The sequence below is a fragment of the Rattus norvegicus genome, chromosome 20 (assembly GCF_036323735.1).
Source record: "Rattus norvegicus strain BN/NHsdMcwi chromosome 20, GRCr8, whole genome shotgun sequence".
Classification (NCBI taxonomy): domain Eukaryota; kingdom Metazoa; phylum Chordata; class Mammalia; order Rodentia; family Muridae; genus Rattus; species Rattus norvegicus.
In genome coordinates this window covers 8,592,327-8,611,625 of record NC_086038.1, presented here as the reverse complement: position 1 = coordinate 8,611,625, position 19,299 = coordinate 8,592,327, and the positions used below count along the sequence as shown (strand labels likewise).

Below are 19,299 nucleotides of genomic sequence, written 5' to 3'. Positions count from 1 at the left end.
TCAAGCATGCTTTTCCATACGGTGGTTCAGAGATGATTGATGTCTTTACAATACTGGGTCTTTTTCCTTAGCAACTCTATGCCTCTTCGTTTTTCTTATGTCTTCAGTGGAGTTTTAAGTGTTCTGTTAGTTTATTCCTAGATATTCCTTGTATTTGGAAATCATAGGTTTCAAGACTTTTCCCTCATATTTTTTAGTCATTTTCCTTGGGGGAGGCATGGGAGAAAACTGTAGCTTTTCACTATACTTGTTTTATGCGACTGCATCATTGAACCTCCCTGACTTTCTAAAAATAGTGTTTGGTAAGTAATTTCTCATGGGCAGACGCCATCTGCAAGTGGTGGTTATTTTTGCCTCTGTCCCTGATCCATTTTTGTTTGTTTTTCTCAGTTGCATAGTTTTTAATCTCCTAAAATGTTAGTAGCAATGAGTAGACATCACTGACTTTTTCCTGAACGTATTTGAGCCCTGTGAAGCAGGTGCTGTTATGGTGTGTAGATTGTTGGTGATCCTTTTATTTGGAACCAATACAACTTTTTAAAATTTTATTTTATTTATGAGTACACTGTTGCTGTCTTCAGACACACCAGAAGAGGGCATCGGATCCCATTACAGATGGTTGTGAGTCATCATGTGGTTACTGGGAATTGAACTCAGGACCTCTGGAAGAGCAGTCAGTGCTCTTAACCGCTGAGCCATCTCTCCAGCCACCAATTAAATCTCTCAAACACTGGAGAGAAGTTATGTTTGAATAGAGTTGGTGGTTATTTTTAGGACGCATTTCTTTAAGATTGAGTGGATTGCCTGTGAGGTAGTAGGTGGACGTCACCTTCAGGGTCTTTGCTGAGATCATTAAGTCCTCTGCTATTTCCAAAGCTCTGCAGAGAAGAGTGAGCAGAGCAGACCGAACAGCTATGGGAGAATCTGCTCGCACAGCTGGCCCCGCCCAGCACTGGGCAGCTTAGATTGGAGTCGAATGTGCGTGAACTGAACAACTGCTTCAGCCGGAGCTGCCCATGTGGATGCTCCCACCTAGTGCTCTATGACTCCACCGAGTGGATCCTAGGGGCTCGTGCCTGCGTTTCTATAGGCTGTGCCCCATGAGACCCTTTCTCTCTGATAATTTTTCTTCCTTTTAAAAAAAGTTTATTTTATGTGCACGAGTGTTTGCCGACATATATGTGTGTGTACTATGTGCATGCCTGATAGCCATGGAGGCCAGAGGAGAGGTTATCAGATCCCTTGGAACTGGAGGTATAGTTAGTTGTGAGCGGCCCTGTGTTGTCCCTGGCGCCACTGGAGGAGCAAGTGCTGTTAAATAAGGAGCCATCTCTCTGGCTCCTGCTGGTTTCTCTTTGTGCACTTTTTCCGCAGTAGAACACAGCAGTGAATATTAACTATGGAATAAACCATGTGAGGCCTCCTAATAAAATCATTGAGCCTGCGAGTGATGGTGGGGATCCCTGATTCAGTACTTACATAGTACAATATTTACAGACGATTTAACTTCAGATCATGTGTGTATGTGTGTGTCTGTATGTAGATGTGTACACATAAGTGAATATCTGTTTTGGGAGGGCATCAGAGCTCTTGAAGCTAGAGTTAAGATTGGTTACGAGCTGCCCAACTTGCGTTCAGGATTTCTGCAAGAGTGGTTCAAACTCTCAACGGCTAAGCCATCTCTCCAATAGCTTTTTCAACTGGGGTACGGTGGCGTCTCAGTATAGATTGAATTTGCATTTCCCTGATGACTAAGATCCTGAGAACTTCCAAATATTTATTGGCCATTTGTATTCCTCATGAGAGTTGTCTGTTCAGTTCATTAGCGTGTTTACTAATTGGCCGATTTGTGGATTTTTGTTTGTAAGTTCGGAGTTGTTGGTAATTTCTAGATATTTCCTCTGCTGATGATATACCATATACTGTGAGCTTTCCCATCATCCTGCGGCTGCCTTTTTACTTTGCTGATAATTTTCTTTGATGTGCAGAAACTCCACACGCTCTCGTCTGTCACTTCTTGGGGTTATCGTCTATGCTATTGGACTCATTTTCAAATGGTCTTTGAAATGCTTACCTCTAAAAGTGTTTTACCTCTTTCCTGCCAGCAGTTTCACAGTTTCAAGGGAGGTTTAGTTTGGGTAGACAGTTCGTCAAGGCCAGGGGCTGTGGTGGCAGGAGAGGCAGCTGGTCACACTGTGTCTGTCTATAGTCAGGAAGCAGAGAGTGAGGAATGCCACCGCAGGGCTTTCTGTTTCCTCCTTACTCCTAATTAGTCCCTTGGGACTCCAGTTCAAGGAGACGAACCACCTGCATTTAGGATGTGCTTGTCACCTCACATAATCTAGTCTCCTAATCCTCCAAGGGCGTGCCATAGGGTTTGTCTGCTTGTGACTTTAGATCCCGTCATGCTACAGGGTCCCTCTCACTGTCACAGGCTGAGGCAACCATGGACAAGGTTTTCTTTCCTCAGTCTTTCTTGACAATTTTATCACCGGCATATAGCAATCCTGTTGCTTCTCATATGTTGATTTTTGTGCCCTACCATTTTGCTTAGTGTTCATTAGAGCTGAGGAAACACTAACTCTCATATATTGCTAGGCAACAAAGTTCTCTAAAAGGCAGTGGGTTAAATTGATAGCCACTTATAAATTTACTATAATTCAGTGAGTCAGATTTAAACAGGGCCCAGCCAGCTTGTGTCGGGATCACATGGTACCTGCTGCAGTTGGAGCATCCTTCTGTATCCAGCCCTATGGAATGGCTCTGATGACTGCAGGGAGGAGCGACTTAGCTGGGAATGTGTGTTTGGACCTTGGTTCTCGTTTCACTTGGGTTCATGATTCATCTTGTAGTCTCAGGGTCTCTTGCTTGCCATCTGGCTTGTCCACACAGCCCAGGCATCTCAGGGCTCCAAGGTACAAAAGTAGATCCATCAGACCTAAAGGCTTAGGCCTGGAGGCTCACTTCTGGTGTTAAAGTGATTCCAGCTCCAGATTTGATGGGAGGAGAAAGGAATTCCATGTTCTTTTAAAGATTCGTTTAGTTTTATGTCCATTGATGTTTCGTTTCCATGTATGTCTGGAGATGTCAAATCCCTGGAACTGGAGTTACAGTTGTGAACTGCCCTGTGAATGCTGGGAATTGAACCTGGGTGTTCTGGAAGAACAGACAGTGCTTTTAACAGCCGAGCTGTCTCTCCAGCCCCTCAAATTCCATGTTCTTAACATAAGGAAGATGTGTTTGCATATAGGAAAGGAATGGTGTATAAGTCAGCCGTCTGATTAGTTCACGCTGATAATGATGCGTGCTTGTACAGATGTTTCAAAACTTCCTATCTTCTCAGTCTTGTGTTCTTAATTTTTTCAGTTTGTTTTAATTAGCATACAGTAAGGGGCTCCATTTTGTCATTTTTATACCTTGCTGTGGTTGACATATGTTCTCTCTCCTGATCCCCTGTATCGTCCTCTTCTCTTTCCAACGGTTCCCTTCTGTACATGATCTGTTCTTGTTTTATAGTTGAAGAATCTTGATTCTTGATTTATAGGACAGGGCAAAATTAGAATTAACAGGCAGAGTGGCAGTTATAAAACGTTACTTGAGAAATAATTACGTATTGTGTACCTGCATTGTGCGCATTTATACTGTGTACCCACATCGTGTGTGTGGAAATGATGTCATTGATTATCAAGTTCTGAAAGGTGACAAGGAGTTAATGCAGCTCCGTGTAGACAGCATGAACCCACAGCTATTCCATCCTCACTGCTCATTCGAATCACTTAGTGTGGTGACTCCAGTGCCTGGGCCCTGTCACGGGCTAATTAAAGCTCTGACGGGAGAGGACTCAAGCATCCTGCTTTCATTTTCCGAGCTTCCTGTGTAGTTCCACTGTTCGGCAAGCTTGTTGAGAATCACTGGTCTAATTAAAATTATTTCTATATGCCAATAAAAATTGTGTTTATTCCACACTAAGTGGCTGTTTTCTGTATCCAGCACTATTCACTTTATGTTTCCACTTGGAAAAACATAATTAAAATGTAAATTTAGCAAAGTGAAATTATATGTATTGAGAAGTGGAGATCTGGAGAACCCATTAAGGCAGATATTTACATATCCAGAATTAATGTTCATGATTTGTCAGCTGATGAATTGTAAATATCCCACTGAGCTAGTTAGCTGGAAATCAGTCACTGTTCAGCCAGAGCCATTTAGCAGTGGGCTGTGCCTTGGCCGTGACTTAGATAAATACCAAGAGCCGTTACAGCAGAGGGTATACACGGGGCGTGCGCAGTGCCTGCTGTCAGTGCAAACAGTGATGCGAGCATTTCTTCTGGGAGACGTGGGGTTTGGGGTCAGAATCCAGTAGCTTTCAGAGTTTTCTGGCCAACATAGGAAGTAACCAGGTGATTTTAAATATCAGCAGATAAACTAGCAGAAAAGAAAAGAAACCACAAATCTGTCTGCCCTTTGTTCTTGATCACGTTAGTCAAGCACTTGGCAAACTGGCCTATTGATCCAGTCCATTTTTTGAGTGTGTGTGTGTGTGTGTGTGTGTGTGTGCGCGCGCGCGTGCATGCATGCATGCGCCAATAAAAATTTTGTTTTGTCTGTAGAAGTCAGAGGGCAGCTTTGGCTGTTAATTCATCCTTAAACACTATCTCTGCCCCGCCCCCCTCTCTCTGTCTGCTCAGCGGCCCATAGCTCACTGACTATGAACCACAAGGACCATCTCTCTCTGCTTTCCAGGGCTGGGATTACAGGCATGTGTTACAGGCGTGTCCTGCTTTTTAGTATGGATTTTTGGAATTGAACCCAGGTCTTAAAGCTTGCGATGATGCCATCTCATTAAAAACAAAAATAAACCACAGACATGTTGACTTATTTACCTGTTCCTTATGGCTGCTTTTCAGTTCCCAAGGCAGATTTGACTGTGTGTGACAAAGCTGTGTAGTGCACACAACCAAAAGTATTTCCTCCGTGACCTTCATTGACAGTGCCCAACTCCTTCCTGTGCCCACATTTCCTGTTGTTGCTGATGCTTCCGAGCTGGTCCTAGTAAGCTGAATTTGGTGTTTCACATCCCAATGATTGTAGGTGGTGGAGTTTAGACCTTTAAAGTGGAAGCTGCGATTAAAGAAGAGGGGTTTGCCTTGTGTATTAGTTTTTCATTGCTGTGTTAAAACACAATGACCAAGGCAGTTTGTAAAAGAAAACATGTAGTCTGACTGCGGTTGCAGAGGGTCAAGCCTGTGATGGTGGTGGGAAGGCATGGTGGAGAAGCAGCTGAGAGCTTACATCTCAAACTGTAACCTCAGTGACTTCAACAGACACACCTCCTAATCCTTCTCAAACAGTTCTACCAAGAGGGCCTACGGAGTATTCAAACATAGGAGCCTAGCGGGGCCACTCCCATGCAAACTACAACCCTTCGGCAGCAGGGGAGGTGCTACTGCCAGTCCCCACACCCGCCATGTTCTCTTTCCTCTGCTCTTGCTGTTTCTCTTTCTCTTTCTTGGGGTGCTCATGTGATAAGAAGCAGATAAAGAACTTGGTTCATGAAGGTTTCCCCGCAGTCACAGGAGACAGACGTTCACACATCTTGCTGGTAACAGGTCTGGGTGTGGAAGTTTGAAGATGAGAGATCTTCAGCCTCCAATGTTGAACACAGTGGAGAAGGGTATATGGGGCTCAGAGTCCCTGGTCTCAATATAGAGGCTACCTCTGAGCCACCAGCCACTTCTTATCCCAGAGGATCTGAATGCTGGTGAAAACCCTCATGAAATTGCTGAATGATGACATCTGAAAAAGGCATGCTCTCAAATAAAAATTACAAACAGTTCTAGCTTTCTAAGATCTTAACTTCCCTCTTGAATGTATTGAACCTCAGCCCCTGGATTTTCGTTTATTTTTATAGACAGCCTGCACATAAAAGCAAGGAAGTAACTAGAAACGATATTCAAGCAATCACCATCAGTCTGATCATTAGAGCTACAAGTCTGAAAGGAAAGCCTATGTAGCTCAGACTAGCCTCGAACTCATAATCCTGCCTTGGTCTCTTGAGAGTGCTGGGATTAGACATGTACAGCACTCACCAGGCTGTGAAGTGGCGATTTAGAGAATATGCCAGATGGGCTCATTTTGGAAGGAAGCTATGATGTTCTGTAAAATTTATTAATAAAGTAAGTTACCTTTGTGACCACAAAAGATCATTTCTATAAATTATTTAAGGTAGCTTCAGTCCAAAATCTCTTACATGAAAAGATATTAAATTTACTCTGTTCATAATTTATGCCTAGATCTGTACCAGAAAGACCTGCAGGGGTGTGGGATGTGGGGTGGGGTGTGGGATGGGGTGTGGGGTGGGGTAGGGTGTGGGGTAGGGTGTGGGATAGGGTAGGGTGTGGGGTGGGGAGTGTGGTGTATGGGATGGGGTGTGGGGTGTCGGGGGTGGGGTGGGGTGTGGGATAGGGTAGGGTGTGGGGTGGGGAGTGTGGGGTATGGGATGGGGTGTGGGGTGTCGGGGGTGGGGTGGGGTGTGGGATAGGGTGGGGTGTGGGGTGGGGAGTGTGGGGTATGGGATGGGGTGTGGGGTGTCGGGGGTGTGTGGGGTAGGGTGTGGGGCATGGGGGGGTCGGGTGTGGGGTGGGATGGGGTGTGGGGTGTGGGGTATGGGATCAGGTGTGGGGTGGGGGTGGGGTGTGGGATGGGGTGTGGGGTGTAGGGGGTGGGGTACGGGGTGGGGGTGGGGTATGCTGTATCCAGCCTTGCTAAACCAGTCTCTGCTAGGTGCAGGTATTCTCCGCCTGTTGGGTTTCCTTTCCTTGAGGTGCCCTGTGGCAGAGAGCCAGTGTTCCTTGATGGTGATGGCCCCAGGCACTGCTAATTTTGACTACCCTGGCAGTTTGTCTGCTAGTGTGAGAGGCAGTGAAGGTCTTCCTGTGAGCGAGAGCAGCTTGAGCTGCGGCTGGCAGTGAGCGGCTGGTTAAAGAGCAGCCCTTGATACTTTGGACTGAGGTGGAGGCTTGTAAGTTTTGGATAGCCTGGTCTCCACAGACTTTATGGCCAGCCTAGACTGCACATTGAAAACTGTTTCAAAAAGAAAGTGAATGTAATCATTGCTGATGGCCTTTGGTGTGGCGTTTGGGTGGCTGATATACGTGCGGTTTTCTGCGCATGCTCTTCTCCCTCACTAACGCCCACTCTTCTCGGCAGGTCAGTGACTATCATCTGTTCCACACGATGAGTAACAGCCACCCTCTTCGCCCCTTTACTGCAGTGGGGGAAATCGATCATGTGCACATTTTGTCTGAGCATATTGGTGCCTTGTTGATTGGTGAAGAATATGGTGATGTCACGTTTGTTGTGGAAAAGAAGCGCTTTCCTGCCCACAGGGTAATTTTAGCAGCGAGGTGCCAATATTTTCGGTAAGTGTATAGTAATCATAATTATTAATCATAATTATTATTTAGATTTAAGTCTTGTGGGAAGCAGTGGTGTTTTCTATGAAGAATATGTGACCCACGTGTGCCAAGTGGAATCCTTTAGGACAGTGCCTGGAGGAACTTTTATGTTTGCAGGTTTGTTACTTCCTGAGAATCCCCCTTTCTTTAGGAGCCAGCCTAGAATGAAGGGCTTAGAAGGCGATCGGCCCAGGCAGCAGCAGTTAAGGCCTCGTGACAGCCTGAAGACCTTCCTCTGGCTGTGTGGGCTTCTACCTCCTGCCCACGGTAGATGGGGGAGTTCGCACGCAGGTACTGGTGCGTAGGCTTCCTGAGGGCGAGCTGGCTCTCCAGACTGTAACTGGCTTGTGTGCTTCTGGGCTTCCTGCAGCCTGTACCTGTGGGTAACAAAAGCCCCAGGCTGCACGCGGGAATCTCAGACTGTTTCAGAGTTCCATTAGAATGAAAACTCATATATTATACATATACTATTACATACATAAAACACATATATATACAAATACATATTCAATGAATTAATAAAAATTCTACATATAGACAGCTACTTCTTAGAGCCTTAATTTTCCAGGTTATAAAAATTAAACTGATCTCTTACCTACATTTCACCTAATGTTTGCTGAACGGAAGTCACCAGTGACTTATTACTCATGTGATTGTTTATCTTTGACCTTGGCATTACTAAAGTTTTGTTGGCAATAAGAACGCTGGTACATAGAGTCACAGTTTCACTTGAAGAAATCGAGATGCCTGTGGCTTAGGGGAAATTGCATGTGTCCTCCAGTGAAAGCTGCATGTGGCCTTGAAAGGAGGGCTGATTGGTCAGCAGAGCCCAGACGTCTGCCTGTGTCACTCGCTGTCGCCGTGCTCCGGAGCTAGACCTACCCTAGTTCTATCAGCGTTCCCTCCTTGCCATCCTGTACAAATGAAGTACTATTGGGGAAACCAGAAGCTCAGAAACCAGCGAGAACCGGTTGCCCTTCCTAAGGGCAGTTTCCGTGGCATCTGGCCCTAGCCTGGCCTCAGTTCCTGGTGCCTGTCCTCAGTCTGCCTTTGCTTTCCCTTGCCCGTTTTTAGTCCGGTAGAACTATGCAAGTGCTTTTTAAGGTCCTTCCCTAATGTATTAGTAAGAGGACTTCTCGCCTTTGTGTTTACTGTTTTTGAAGACTGTAAGTTCTCCTCTCCTTAACAAGCAACTGAGAAAGAAACCTGCATGTGAGCATGGTCAGAATATTCTTTAAAAGAAGCCCAGACATTTCCAGACATGGAAGGTGGTATCTAGCTAAGGGAATGTATTCCCTCACTTACTGACCTTTTGCTTCTGTGGAGATTGATCCCTTGAGGTATTTTGGTGCTCACTTGGGCTAAACCCACTTCTTCACCAGTGCTCTCTTAGATTCTCACTGAGAACACTATTCTTGTGCAAGGGAAGGCTAACTGTCTGTTCTGACTGAGCCTGGTCACCAGAGCCTATCCATTCCCCACAGGGCATGTTAGCTCTACAGGAGGGGGCCTCTCACAGAACATTGAACCCCTTTACTCATCACTGGGAAGGAGCCATGGCAGGCAGAGCTTTCCCAGATACAACCCATTGATCTCCATTGATCTTCCTCAGGATACATAGACTACACACGGCCCAGTATTTCAACCACGGCCAACTTGATTTCGTTTCCCCCCAGTGTCTCTGTACTCATCCCCATATATCCCTAACGAATTATTTTTTTCTCTAGTGGGTCTTAAAAGAATATATAGTATGTCGAAACTGAGTCGAAGGGTATGTACAGTTTAGATTTGAATAGGTATATTACTAAATTGCTTCCCAAAGCAGAGTGGGCTCACTCCCATAGTCCTTAGAGCAGTGCATGGCAGAATCCATTTTCTTACTGTTGTGCCGCTGATCTCCTTGGGGCCTGTGGGGATTTACTTCGTAAACTGCTTCTGGTCTGGCAACATCTTTATATTGAGTTCATTGTTCTCTCAAAGATCACTTCCAACTGTCTGTGTACTTTGGCATTCTTGGGTTATCTCATTAACTCAGTTATTTGTGGTTTTAATTAAAAATGGTTTTTAAAAAAGATTTATACATTTTATTTATGTGAGTACACTGTCACTGTCCTCAAACACACCAGAAGAGGGCATCAGATCCCATTACAGATGGTCATGAGCCTCATGTGGCTGCTGGGACTTGAACTCAGGACCTCTGGGAGAGCAGTCGGTGTTCTTAACTGCTGAGCCATCTCTCCAGCCCTCAAGATGGTTTTTAAGTAATTTTTTTGTTTCCTTTAAAGACCCGTTTAAAATCACTTGCCTTCCTATGCCTGGCTCTTTGTGTCTTTAAGCAGATTCACATCTGCACAGCGTTGATAACCATTTTTCATGTATTCGGCAGCAAACCGTGTTTTCTAACTGTGATTCTTGTTTGGTGTGCAGAGCATTACTGTATGGTGGGATGCGAGAGTCGCAGCCTGAAGCAGAGATCCCTCTCCAGGACACTACGGCTGAGGCCTTCACGATGCTCCTCAGATATATCTACACGGGGCGGGCGACACTGACCGACGAGAAGGAGGAGGTGCTGCTGGACTTTCTGAGCCTGGCTCATAAATACGGGTTTCCAGAGCTAGAGGATTCTACGTCCGAGTATCTCTGCACTATACTTAACATTCAGAACGTCTGTATGACTTTTGACGTGGCCAGCCTCTACTCGCTCCCCAAGTTAACATGTATGTGCTGCATGTTCATGGACAGAAATGCTCAGGAGGTGCTGGCCAGCGACGGCTTCCTCTCTCTGTCCAAGGTGTGTTCTGCTCGGCACTGGGTCTGCATGCCTTCTTTCCTTGTGCTTACGGGACCACGGCACAGTGGTCCAAGGATCAAAGGCCTTGCTCAAAGCAGTCATCTGGGCCAGTGCGAGCCACTGGCCGCTGGGGCTCTAGAGCTTACAAGGCTATTGGTTCCATTTTCCTTTCTTTTCAAGGTTTTCCTGGTAGGTTTTATGTGCAGAAGAGACTGGTCTGTCAGTAGCTGGATTTGATGTGACGGTCAAGTAAGCTTGTTGTATTGCACACCGTTTGCTGTGTGCTCTCTGATGGAGAATGTAACTAGAATTCCTTTTTGGCAAAAGGAAAAGTCTTTAGAGCTGGGATACAGTCAGTGTCACAGAGGGAACATTGATAAAGAGATTTGATGTGCCCCGGGGATGTCCTAAAGTCACTGCTGGTGCTGCTCCTGACCCCGGTTCCCCACTGTAATGCTGTGCCGCTCCAATCTGCCTCGAACCCAGAGTCTCATTTGTGTGTGTGTTCTTTAAAGAGATAGGCAGCTTGATTTGAATGATCTATACTTTTAAATTTGTATTATTTATTGTATTATGTATATGTATATTTTATATATTACTCTGGAGGTCAGTCTGGAGACCTGGGGATTGAAACCATGGCAGTGCAGTGCTACTGTAAAACAAAAGGCTTTTAATTCTAGGCTTATCTCACTGACTTACAATGTACACTTTCCCAACGAATACACACATGCATGTGCTCACACATGTATGCACACATGTAGTTTGTCGTCTTTGTTCTTGCTGTTTTGTAAAGGATGGCTGCAGATTGCATGTATGCCCAGAGGACTTGACTTAAGTCAACATAGTAGATCTGTTTGCACGTACAGGGTTATTGCTGCCCTGTGTGCAGTAGCTAAAACGTGAAGCAGTCTAAAGGTCCGACAGCAGCCATATCAATGATGTGGTGTGTAAACACCATGGGGTTCGTTCAGCCAAAAGGAAGTGAAATACTAACAGCTGCAGGGGGATGGATGAACTGGAAATCCTCACAGGAGGTGAAACAAGCCATCCTCAGAAAGGCCAATGTCACTTGTTACTCTCATAATGGATATGTGCAGAAATATGCAAATGCAAGGGTGCGGCTTTCTTAGCTTGCTTTCTATTGCCCCAATAAAACACCATGACCAAAAGCAACTTGGGGAGGAAAAGGTTTCTATCAGCTGACAGCTCTTAGGTCACCCTCCATCATCACTGGGGGAGTCTGGGAAGGAACATGCAGGCAGGAATGAGGCAGAGGCTCTGGGGCAGGGGGGTGCTGGCCACTGGCTGGCTCCCTACTGGCTCAGCTTGGCTTCTTTTGTTTAACCCAAGATCATCTGCACAGGGGTGGCACTGCCCTCAGTATGGTGGGGCCTCCTCCCACACCAGCCATTAATCAAAAAAAAAAAATGCCCCACAGAGTGTGTACAGGCCAATCTAATGGAGGTATTTCCTCAGTCGAGAGTCCCACTTCCAGAACACCATAGCTTGTGTTAAGTTGACACAAGTTAACCCTTACAGTAGGGTAGGCCATGAACTAGGAAAGGAACTATGGAAAGGGAAGAGGAGATCTAAAGAGACTGGGAAAACAAGGTGCGGAGTGTGTGTGTCCTTGTGTGTGTGTCTGTTTGTGTCTCTTTGTATATGTATGTGTGTATGTGTGTGTATGCATATGTGTGTGTGTCTCTGTGTGTGTATGTTTATGTGTGAGTGTGTCTGTGTGTATGTATATGTGTGTGTGTCTTTCTGTGTGTATATGTATATGTGTCTGTGTGTGTATGTATATGTGTGAGTGTGTGTGTGTATCTGTGTATGAGTGTGTGTGTCTGTGTGTGTGTGAATGTGTGTGTGTGTGTGAATGTGTGTGTGTGAATGTGTGTGTGTCTCTGTGTGTGTGTGTCTCTGTGTGTGTATATGTGTGTGTCTCTGTGTATGTATATGTGTGTGCGTGTGTGTGTGTCTTTCTGTGTGTGTATGTATATGTGTGTGTCTATGTATGTGTGTGTGTGTGTGTGTGTGTGTAGGGTCGTGGCATGGGAAGTGGAGCAGAGGAATGTTACAAATAAGAGCAAAATGTTTGCAAACATTGCTCACTCTGCATTATAATTTTAAAAATTAACAAGATGAGTCTAGTTAATTTGATGTGTAGATATGTGGGAAAGACCTCATTGCTTTATACAGTGGCACAAAACGCCTGAGTCTGAAGGGAAGGTACTGTTGTTTTTCTTTTTAAAATGTAATAGCCCATGCTTTCCTAGAATTCACTATGTAGCCCAGGCTGACCTCAGACCCACAGTAATCCCTCTGCCTCAGCCTTCCAAATGCTGGTTATTGCTGCCTGATCCCACAGCCGGAAGTGGGGAAGGGAAGAGCTAGGAAGATCAAAAACCATGAAAGCATCGCTGCCTGTGGTCCCGTCAGGTTGACTGGTTGTGTGTGCGGCTCTGCTCCATGCTGACTTTTTCTGGTCCCTTTTTACCTTTTGCAGACAGCACTTCTGAACATCGTTCTAAGAGATTCGTTTGCTGCTCCTGAGAAAGATATTTTCTTAGCCTTGTTAAACTGGTGTAAGCACAATGCAAAAGAGAATCACGCTGAAATCATGCAAGCTGTGCGTTTACCTCTAATGAGCCTCACTGAGCTTCTGAATGTTGTGAGGCCATCAGGACTCTTGTCTCCGGATGCTATTCTAGATGCCATCAAAGTGCGGTCGGAGAGCCGGGATATGGACCTCAACTACAGAGGCATGCTCAGTAAGTACCTGCTTCCCTCCTCACCTAGGACTTTGTTGGCCCCTTATGCCAGCCCATTCCAGCCGTAGAACCGTGGCGCAGTCTGCAAAGACAGCCCTGCTGCCTGTGGCTGTCGTTCTCTGCCATCTGTCCCGACATGATGAGCTGCACAGACCAGCTCAGCTAGTTCCTGTCAGGCTGGTCACACGTTTCTATACGCTCCTCAGAATGTTCCTAGACACTTTCCTGAAAGGTCGCTTGTCACACTAAAACGCTTCCTCCTTCCTCTACCAAGCCCTGGCACTTGTGTGTCTAATTCTTCAGGTGCCACACATACAGATTCTGAGTCATGGCTAATGTTAATAATAGTATTTTGATTTTTCTTGCAAATGAAATAACAGCAATTGACAATTATAAAGTCCGTTCTTTTTAAGATGTAATTATTTTATGTACATGAGTGCTCAGTCTTCAAGCCCCAGAAGGAGGCATCAGATCCCATTACAGATGGCTGTAAGCCACCATGTGGTTGCTGGGAATTGAACTCAGAACCTCTGGAAGAGCAGTCAGTACGCTTAGCCACTGAGCCATCTCTCCAGTTCTATAAAATGCTCTCTGTGTCATTGTGTTGCAAGGAGATTTGAATGAACATTTAAAGATTTCGATGACCTGGTTTAAACCGGCATGCAGACGTTTACGGCAGCACAAGCCTTCTGGTCGTAGCAAGCTCTTTCGTCAGGGCCTCTCAGATACTCAGCTGTCTCTATTAATCTCACCCATCTTCCAAACTGGCATTCACCCAATCACTGCCATTCCAACCAAACATGAGTCTCTTGCCTCATCCCATGGTGCTGCTCTCCTGGGTGGTCAGGAAGACCTGTGTGGAGAGGAGACACAATAGACACAGTGGAGTTATGGGCGAGCAGTGGGAAATAACAGAGGTGTAGACAAGATTCCAGGAAAGAAGGACTTGGTGCTAGCAGGATGTAAAATTGAAGATTATGTTTAGGGTAAGTGTCTTAGTCAGGGTTTCTATTCCTGCACAAACACCATGACCAAGAAGCAAGTTGGGGAGGAAAGGGTTTATTCAGCTTACACTTCCACATCGCTATTCATCACCAAAGGAAGTCAGGACAGGAACTCACACAGGTCAGGAAGCAGGAGCTGATGCAGAGGCCATGGAGGGATGTTTCTTACTGCCTTGCTTCTCCTGGCTTGCTCAGCTTGCTCTCTTATAGAACCCAGGACCACCAGCCCAGGGATGATACCAACCACCATGGGCTGGGCCTTCCCTCCTTGATCACTAGTTGAGAAAATGCCTTACAGCTGGGTCTCATGGAGGCATTTCCTCAAGGGAGGCTCATTTCTCTGTGATAACTCCAGCTTGTGTCAACTTGACACAGAACCAGCCAGGACAGTAAGTTACAGTGGTTTTTTAAATCTACACAGCCAGAAATCCCAAGTGCTGTTACCTTAGGATAATAAACGGTGCCAGGTGAGGCTTAGCTCGGTCTACATCCTCAGAGTTAATGAGCCGCAGTGCCCCTGAGAGACACTGAGCTCGCTTCTGTGCTCTTGGGTTGGAGGGTTTCTGATGTTTGTCCTGTCTGGCGAGGCTGGCCATTTCCTGGAGTGCTTCCTCTGTTGACTGTTCTGGGACATTCCTAAAATGCTGGTGGGCCCTAAATCAGTGTCCTCAGCCTGGTCTTCTTTCCCAAGTTATCAGATCTGTATTTCTTTTCAATTGACATAGCAGGTTTTGGGCCTCACAAATTTTGTGGGTGCACATGTATATGCGTGCACAGCAAGTTGGAGGCCAGAGGTGAACCTCGGTATAATTCCTTAGGAGTCATCCAGCCTGACCTTGAGACAGGGTCTTTTACTGGGAACTGGGGCATGCAGATTAGGCTGAGTGTCTGGGCAGCAAACCCCAGGGATTCGCCTGACTCTTCCTCCCCCAGTGTTGGGATGGACAGTTGCGCACTGATATTCTCAGCCTGTGTGTGCCCTGGGAAGCAGGTTTGGGTCCTCAGTGTTTGTGTTGCGGCCACTCTGTAGACTGAGCTATCCCCCAGTGCCTGGGCCAGACAAGTTTGATTTTAAGGCCTGAATTAGCAGTAGCAATGCGATCTGGCAATAAACGATCTGAGTTCTAGTTTTCTATCTCAGTGTTGTTAGGAGGATTACGTGAGATAATTTGTATACATATAAGCTCAGTAACAGACTATTGCCATCAGTATTGCTGTGGTTTCCCCATCTCAGTATGTCATTGTGTGAATCGTCAGTCACCACATTTTGGTAAACAGTTTCTTTTACTCTTGGGGTTTAAGGACAGTGTTTTTGTGAGTCTTATGCACTGATCTTTTGTCCTGGCCATTGGACACACTGAGCAGCATAGAGCAGTGAGTGAGTGGTGGATGGATTCCCAAGGTAAAGCTCCTAGGAAGTGGAAGCACATTGCTGGGGTTCAGTCAGAGAAAGGAGTGTGACGTCAGAGTCCAAGCCTTGGAGACCCCGAGGAGAAAGTGGAGAAGCAGAGACAAAAGAGCCTGGAGAACCACAGACGCTAACCAGGAGAGAGCTGCTGGATGGAGAGGCAGTTAATGGTGTCTCAGGATGCCAGCCAGTCAGGGCAGAGAGAATCGAGAGGATATAGACTGCGTTGAGCCTGCGAATTGTCCAGGGAGCGAAGCCATTGTGTTTGGAAGGGTAATACTTAGAGTGTGCTAGCGATTCGCTGTGAGCTGAGGTCAGGCAGTAGAGCAATGGTGTAGCTTTAGAGGACGCACTGCAGAGGCTTAGGAAGCAGTTACAGCGCCAGGCGAAGGTCAGCCCGGCTAGAGTAGGAGGGAAAGGCGACATTTGGTATCCTCCTATCTAAGGCCCTCTCCGTCCCCATGATTAGATGATAGGGCTCTAGAACTGTGTTTGCTGAAGATGCGGATGGGTCCTGGATGTAGGTGTGAGCTATATTTGGCATTTCATACAGTTATGGTTCCTTAGAATTGATTACCCAGGGGGTCCATGTGTAAGCTGTGGACTTTAGTAATCTGTGAGGTTCCTTTTTTTTTTTTTTTTTTTTTTTTTTTTTTTTTTTTTTTGGAGCTGAGGACCGAACCCAGGGCCTTGTGCTTGCTAGGCAAGCGCTCTACCACTGAGCTAAATCCCCAACCCCTGTGAGGTTCCTTATGAATTGGAATGGTTGAGGCACTCAGTTCTGGAGTGACGTATTTACTGTCACCATTGCTCCTCAGCTCTTCGTTTAGGAGAAATTCAGGAGGGATTAAGGAACAGATTGACAATCATCAGATCACTGACGGGGATGGCTGACTAGGAGGGCCTTTCTGACTCTCAGAGTATTTAAATAGTAAAATTAATAAAAATGCCGAGGAAGCCCAGTCCAGCCCTAGCAGTTCCTTAGGAGACCATTTTCTAAGAGATGTCATGGAACATTCGGAGGATGTTTTAGCGTGTGTCCCTGACTGGGAAACAAGGCCTATCTCATGGTGCTAGACTGATGGTTCTGAAGCTGGCTTCGCTTGTTTTGGATCACTGGCAGAGTCTGTGGTTGTTTTGTTCTTCCCTGGACGCGTGCGTGCGTGCGTGCGTGCGTGTGATTGCACTTGAGTGTTGGTGTGTTGGGACTTACCAGGAATCGCAGAGGCCTGCATTGACACGAGGGCTTCTTCTTTGAGGTCACTAACATTGGTTTCTAGAAGATTCACCCCTCAGCTGCCTATCCCGAAGCTTTACTTAAATTGCAGATTTTTAAGGGGGCGGGTAACCCAGAAGATGATTTTTTGCTCAGTGATTCTGGTTGGTCTCTTTAGAAGATAGATTACATGAATTTTATGCATATACAATAAGCATTTATCTATACAGTTAGGGAAAGGAAATTAACTTTTTAATGAAATTACTTTTTTCCTTAGGATATTTGAACCGCCTCTGTTCCATTCCCCTAACATTTAGTTTTTAATCTTAGCGCTGGAGCTGTTCTGTCTTGAAAGTCCGTGCTTTTTCTAATAATGTCAGGTTGTGCTTTGTTCTGTTTCTCTCATGCTTTAGACTTTGGGGAAGAGAGCAGTGATTTCCTGTTTCTGCATGTTTACAGCAGGCATTTTCATAGATTCTAGCCTCTGGACTTCTTAGTGAGTAAAAGTCAATATAAACGTGTGTGTGTATGTGTGTGTGTGTGTGTGTATGTGTGTGTGTGCGTATGTGTATGTATGTGTATGTGTATCTGTATATGTGTGTGTATGTGTGTGTGTGTGCTTGTGTGTGTATGTGTGTGTATGTGTGTGTGTATGTGTGTGTATGTGTGTGTATGTGTGTGTGTATGTGTGTGTATGTGTATGTGTGTATGTGTATCTGTATATGTGTGTGTATGTGTATGTGTGTGTGTGCTTGTGTGTGTATGTGTGTGTATGTGTGTGTATGTGTGTGTGTATGTGTGTGTATGTGTGTGTGCGTATGTGTGTGTGTATGTGTGTATGTGTGTGTGCATATGTGTATGTATGTGTATGTGTGTATGTGTATCTGTATATGTGTGTGTATGTGTATGTGTGTATGTGTGTGTGCGCGTATGTATAAGTGTGTGTATGTATGTGTGTGTATATGTACGTGTGTATGTATATGTGTGTATGTATGTGTGTATGTGTGTGCTTGTGTGTATGTGTGTGTACGTGTGTATGTGTGTGCGCGTATGTATAAGTGTGTGTGTATGTGTATGTGTGTATGTGTGTGTGTATGTGTGTGTGTGTATGTGTGTGTATGTGTGTGTATATGTGTGTGTGTATATGTGTGCGTATGTGTATATGTGTGTATGTATATGTGTGTATGGTGTGTTTGTTTGTTTGTGTATATGTGTGTGTATGTGTGTGTATGTGTGTGTGCGCGTATGTATAAGTGTGTGTATGTATGTGTGTGTATATGTACGTGTGTATGTATATGTGTGTATGTATGTGTGTATGTGTGTGCTTGTGTGTATGTGTGTGTACGTGTGTATGTGTGTGCGCGTATGTATAAGTGTGTGTGTATGTGTATGTGTGTATGTGTGTGTGTATGTGTGTATGTATGTGTGTGTATATGTGTGTATGTATATGTGTGTGCGTATGTGTGTATGTGTGTATGTATGTGTGTATGTGTGTATGTATGTGTGTGTATGTATATGTGTGTGATTGTGTATGTATGTATATGTGTGTGATTGTGTGTGTATGTGTGTGTATGTGTGTGTATGTGTGTGTTTGTGTGTGTATGTGTGTGCTTGTGTGTGTATGTGTGTGTATGTGTGGGTTTGTGTGTGTATGTGTGCGCGCGCGCGTGTGTGTGTGTGTGTGTGTGTGTGTGTGTGTGTGTGTGTTCTGGTCACTGGGTCTCTGCAGCTGTGATATAGTTGTTGGTTACTTGTGTAGGTGTTCCTTGATTGAGTTCTGTAAAGACATAGTTGCCTATGACACTTTTTTGCCCATGGTCTTCTAGCACCTGTCACAGTACCTGAGTCAAGACTTAAAAAATACTGGTGACTAAATGAATCCTTTTCTTGTTTCTAGACGAGAATTTTAAGTCTTTCTCACCTATCACATCAACTCACTTATAACAATGACCCTTTTAACGCTCTGTGACTCCCCTTATTTCTGTGCCATCTCTGGTGTGTGTTCATTTGTGAAGGTGTTTAGTGTGTATGGGGTTCTCCTGTCCTGTTTTGTGTACTAGCATTGATACGTGGAGATTAGACCTGCAAAGAGTGGGCTAACAGGAAGGTTAAAGCAAGACTAAAGCTTTGGGAAAGTCATTCGTAATGACACAGTTAGCTGCAAGGGAGTGTTGTGGGAGCAGGGGGACTGTAAATTGGTCAGGACAGTAGTTAGGGGGTGTAGATGACTTGGGTAATAGAGCTGGGTAAAGAGAGTCTAGTGGGCAGAGAGCTATTTTGTATCCAAATAAGTCATTGGTATAAATGACTGTGTCACGGCTGTGTCCCCAAATGCCGATTAGGAATATAAAAGCAAACCACAGAGTAATTAGCCCCGTGCCTCAGATAGTGTCACTGGGTGGCTTGGCTTTAAATTATGACTCAGTCTCTGAGAATGTTTACACAGCCCCTTGTCTTTCTTTGGAGAGTGTTGGTTTTAGGTGTCAGCACCTGGTGACAAGCCTTCCTTACCTGTGACACATCCTGTGGAGATGACTTCATAGTCCTAGACCTAGCCTCAATTGTAAGATTAGGGGGGGGAGGAGCTTGATATGTCCTCCCCTCCCCCACTTCTCCCAATTTAGTAATTGTTTTTACCTTTGGTCTATAGGG

General features: G+C 45.4%; 2 protein-coding genes across 11 annotated transcripts in view; both read left to right on the top strand.

The window, feature by feature from the left end:
- Nucleotides 1-19,299, top strand: part of Btbd9 (BTB domain containing 9) — a 357,625-nt gene that overhangs the window by 33,812 nt on the left and 304,514 nt on the right. For all 10 annotated transcript variants that reach the window (XM_006256185.5, XM_063279037.1, XM_063279038.1 and 7 more), the window contains 3 exons: nt 7,210-7,421; nt 9,885-10,248; nt 12,755-13,019. In XM_006256185.5, the coding sequence (XP_006256247.1) occupies nt 7,237-7,421; nt 9,885-10,248; nt 12,755-13,019 (814 nt within the window). In that variant the 5' untranslated portion in view covers nt 7,210-7,236. Of the gene's footprint in view, nt 1-7,209; nt 7,422-9,884; nt 10,249-12,754; nt 13,020-19,299 lie in introns of those variants that run through there.
- Nucleotides 13,028-18,800, top strand: LOC134483872 (keratin-associated protein 5-1-like). The gene is made up of 2 exons (XM_063279661.1): nt 13,028-16,052; nt 16,177-18,800. The coding sequence occupies exon 2, from the start codon at nt 17,222-17,224 to the stop codon at nt 18,170-18,172; it is 951 nt and encodes a 316-aa protein (XP_063135731.1). The 5' UTR covers nt 13,028-16,052; nt 16,177-17,221; the 3' UTR covers nt 18,173-18,800.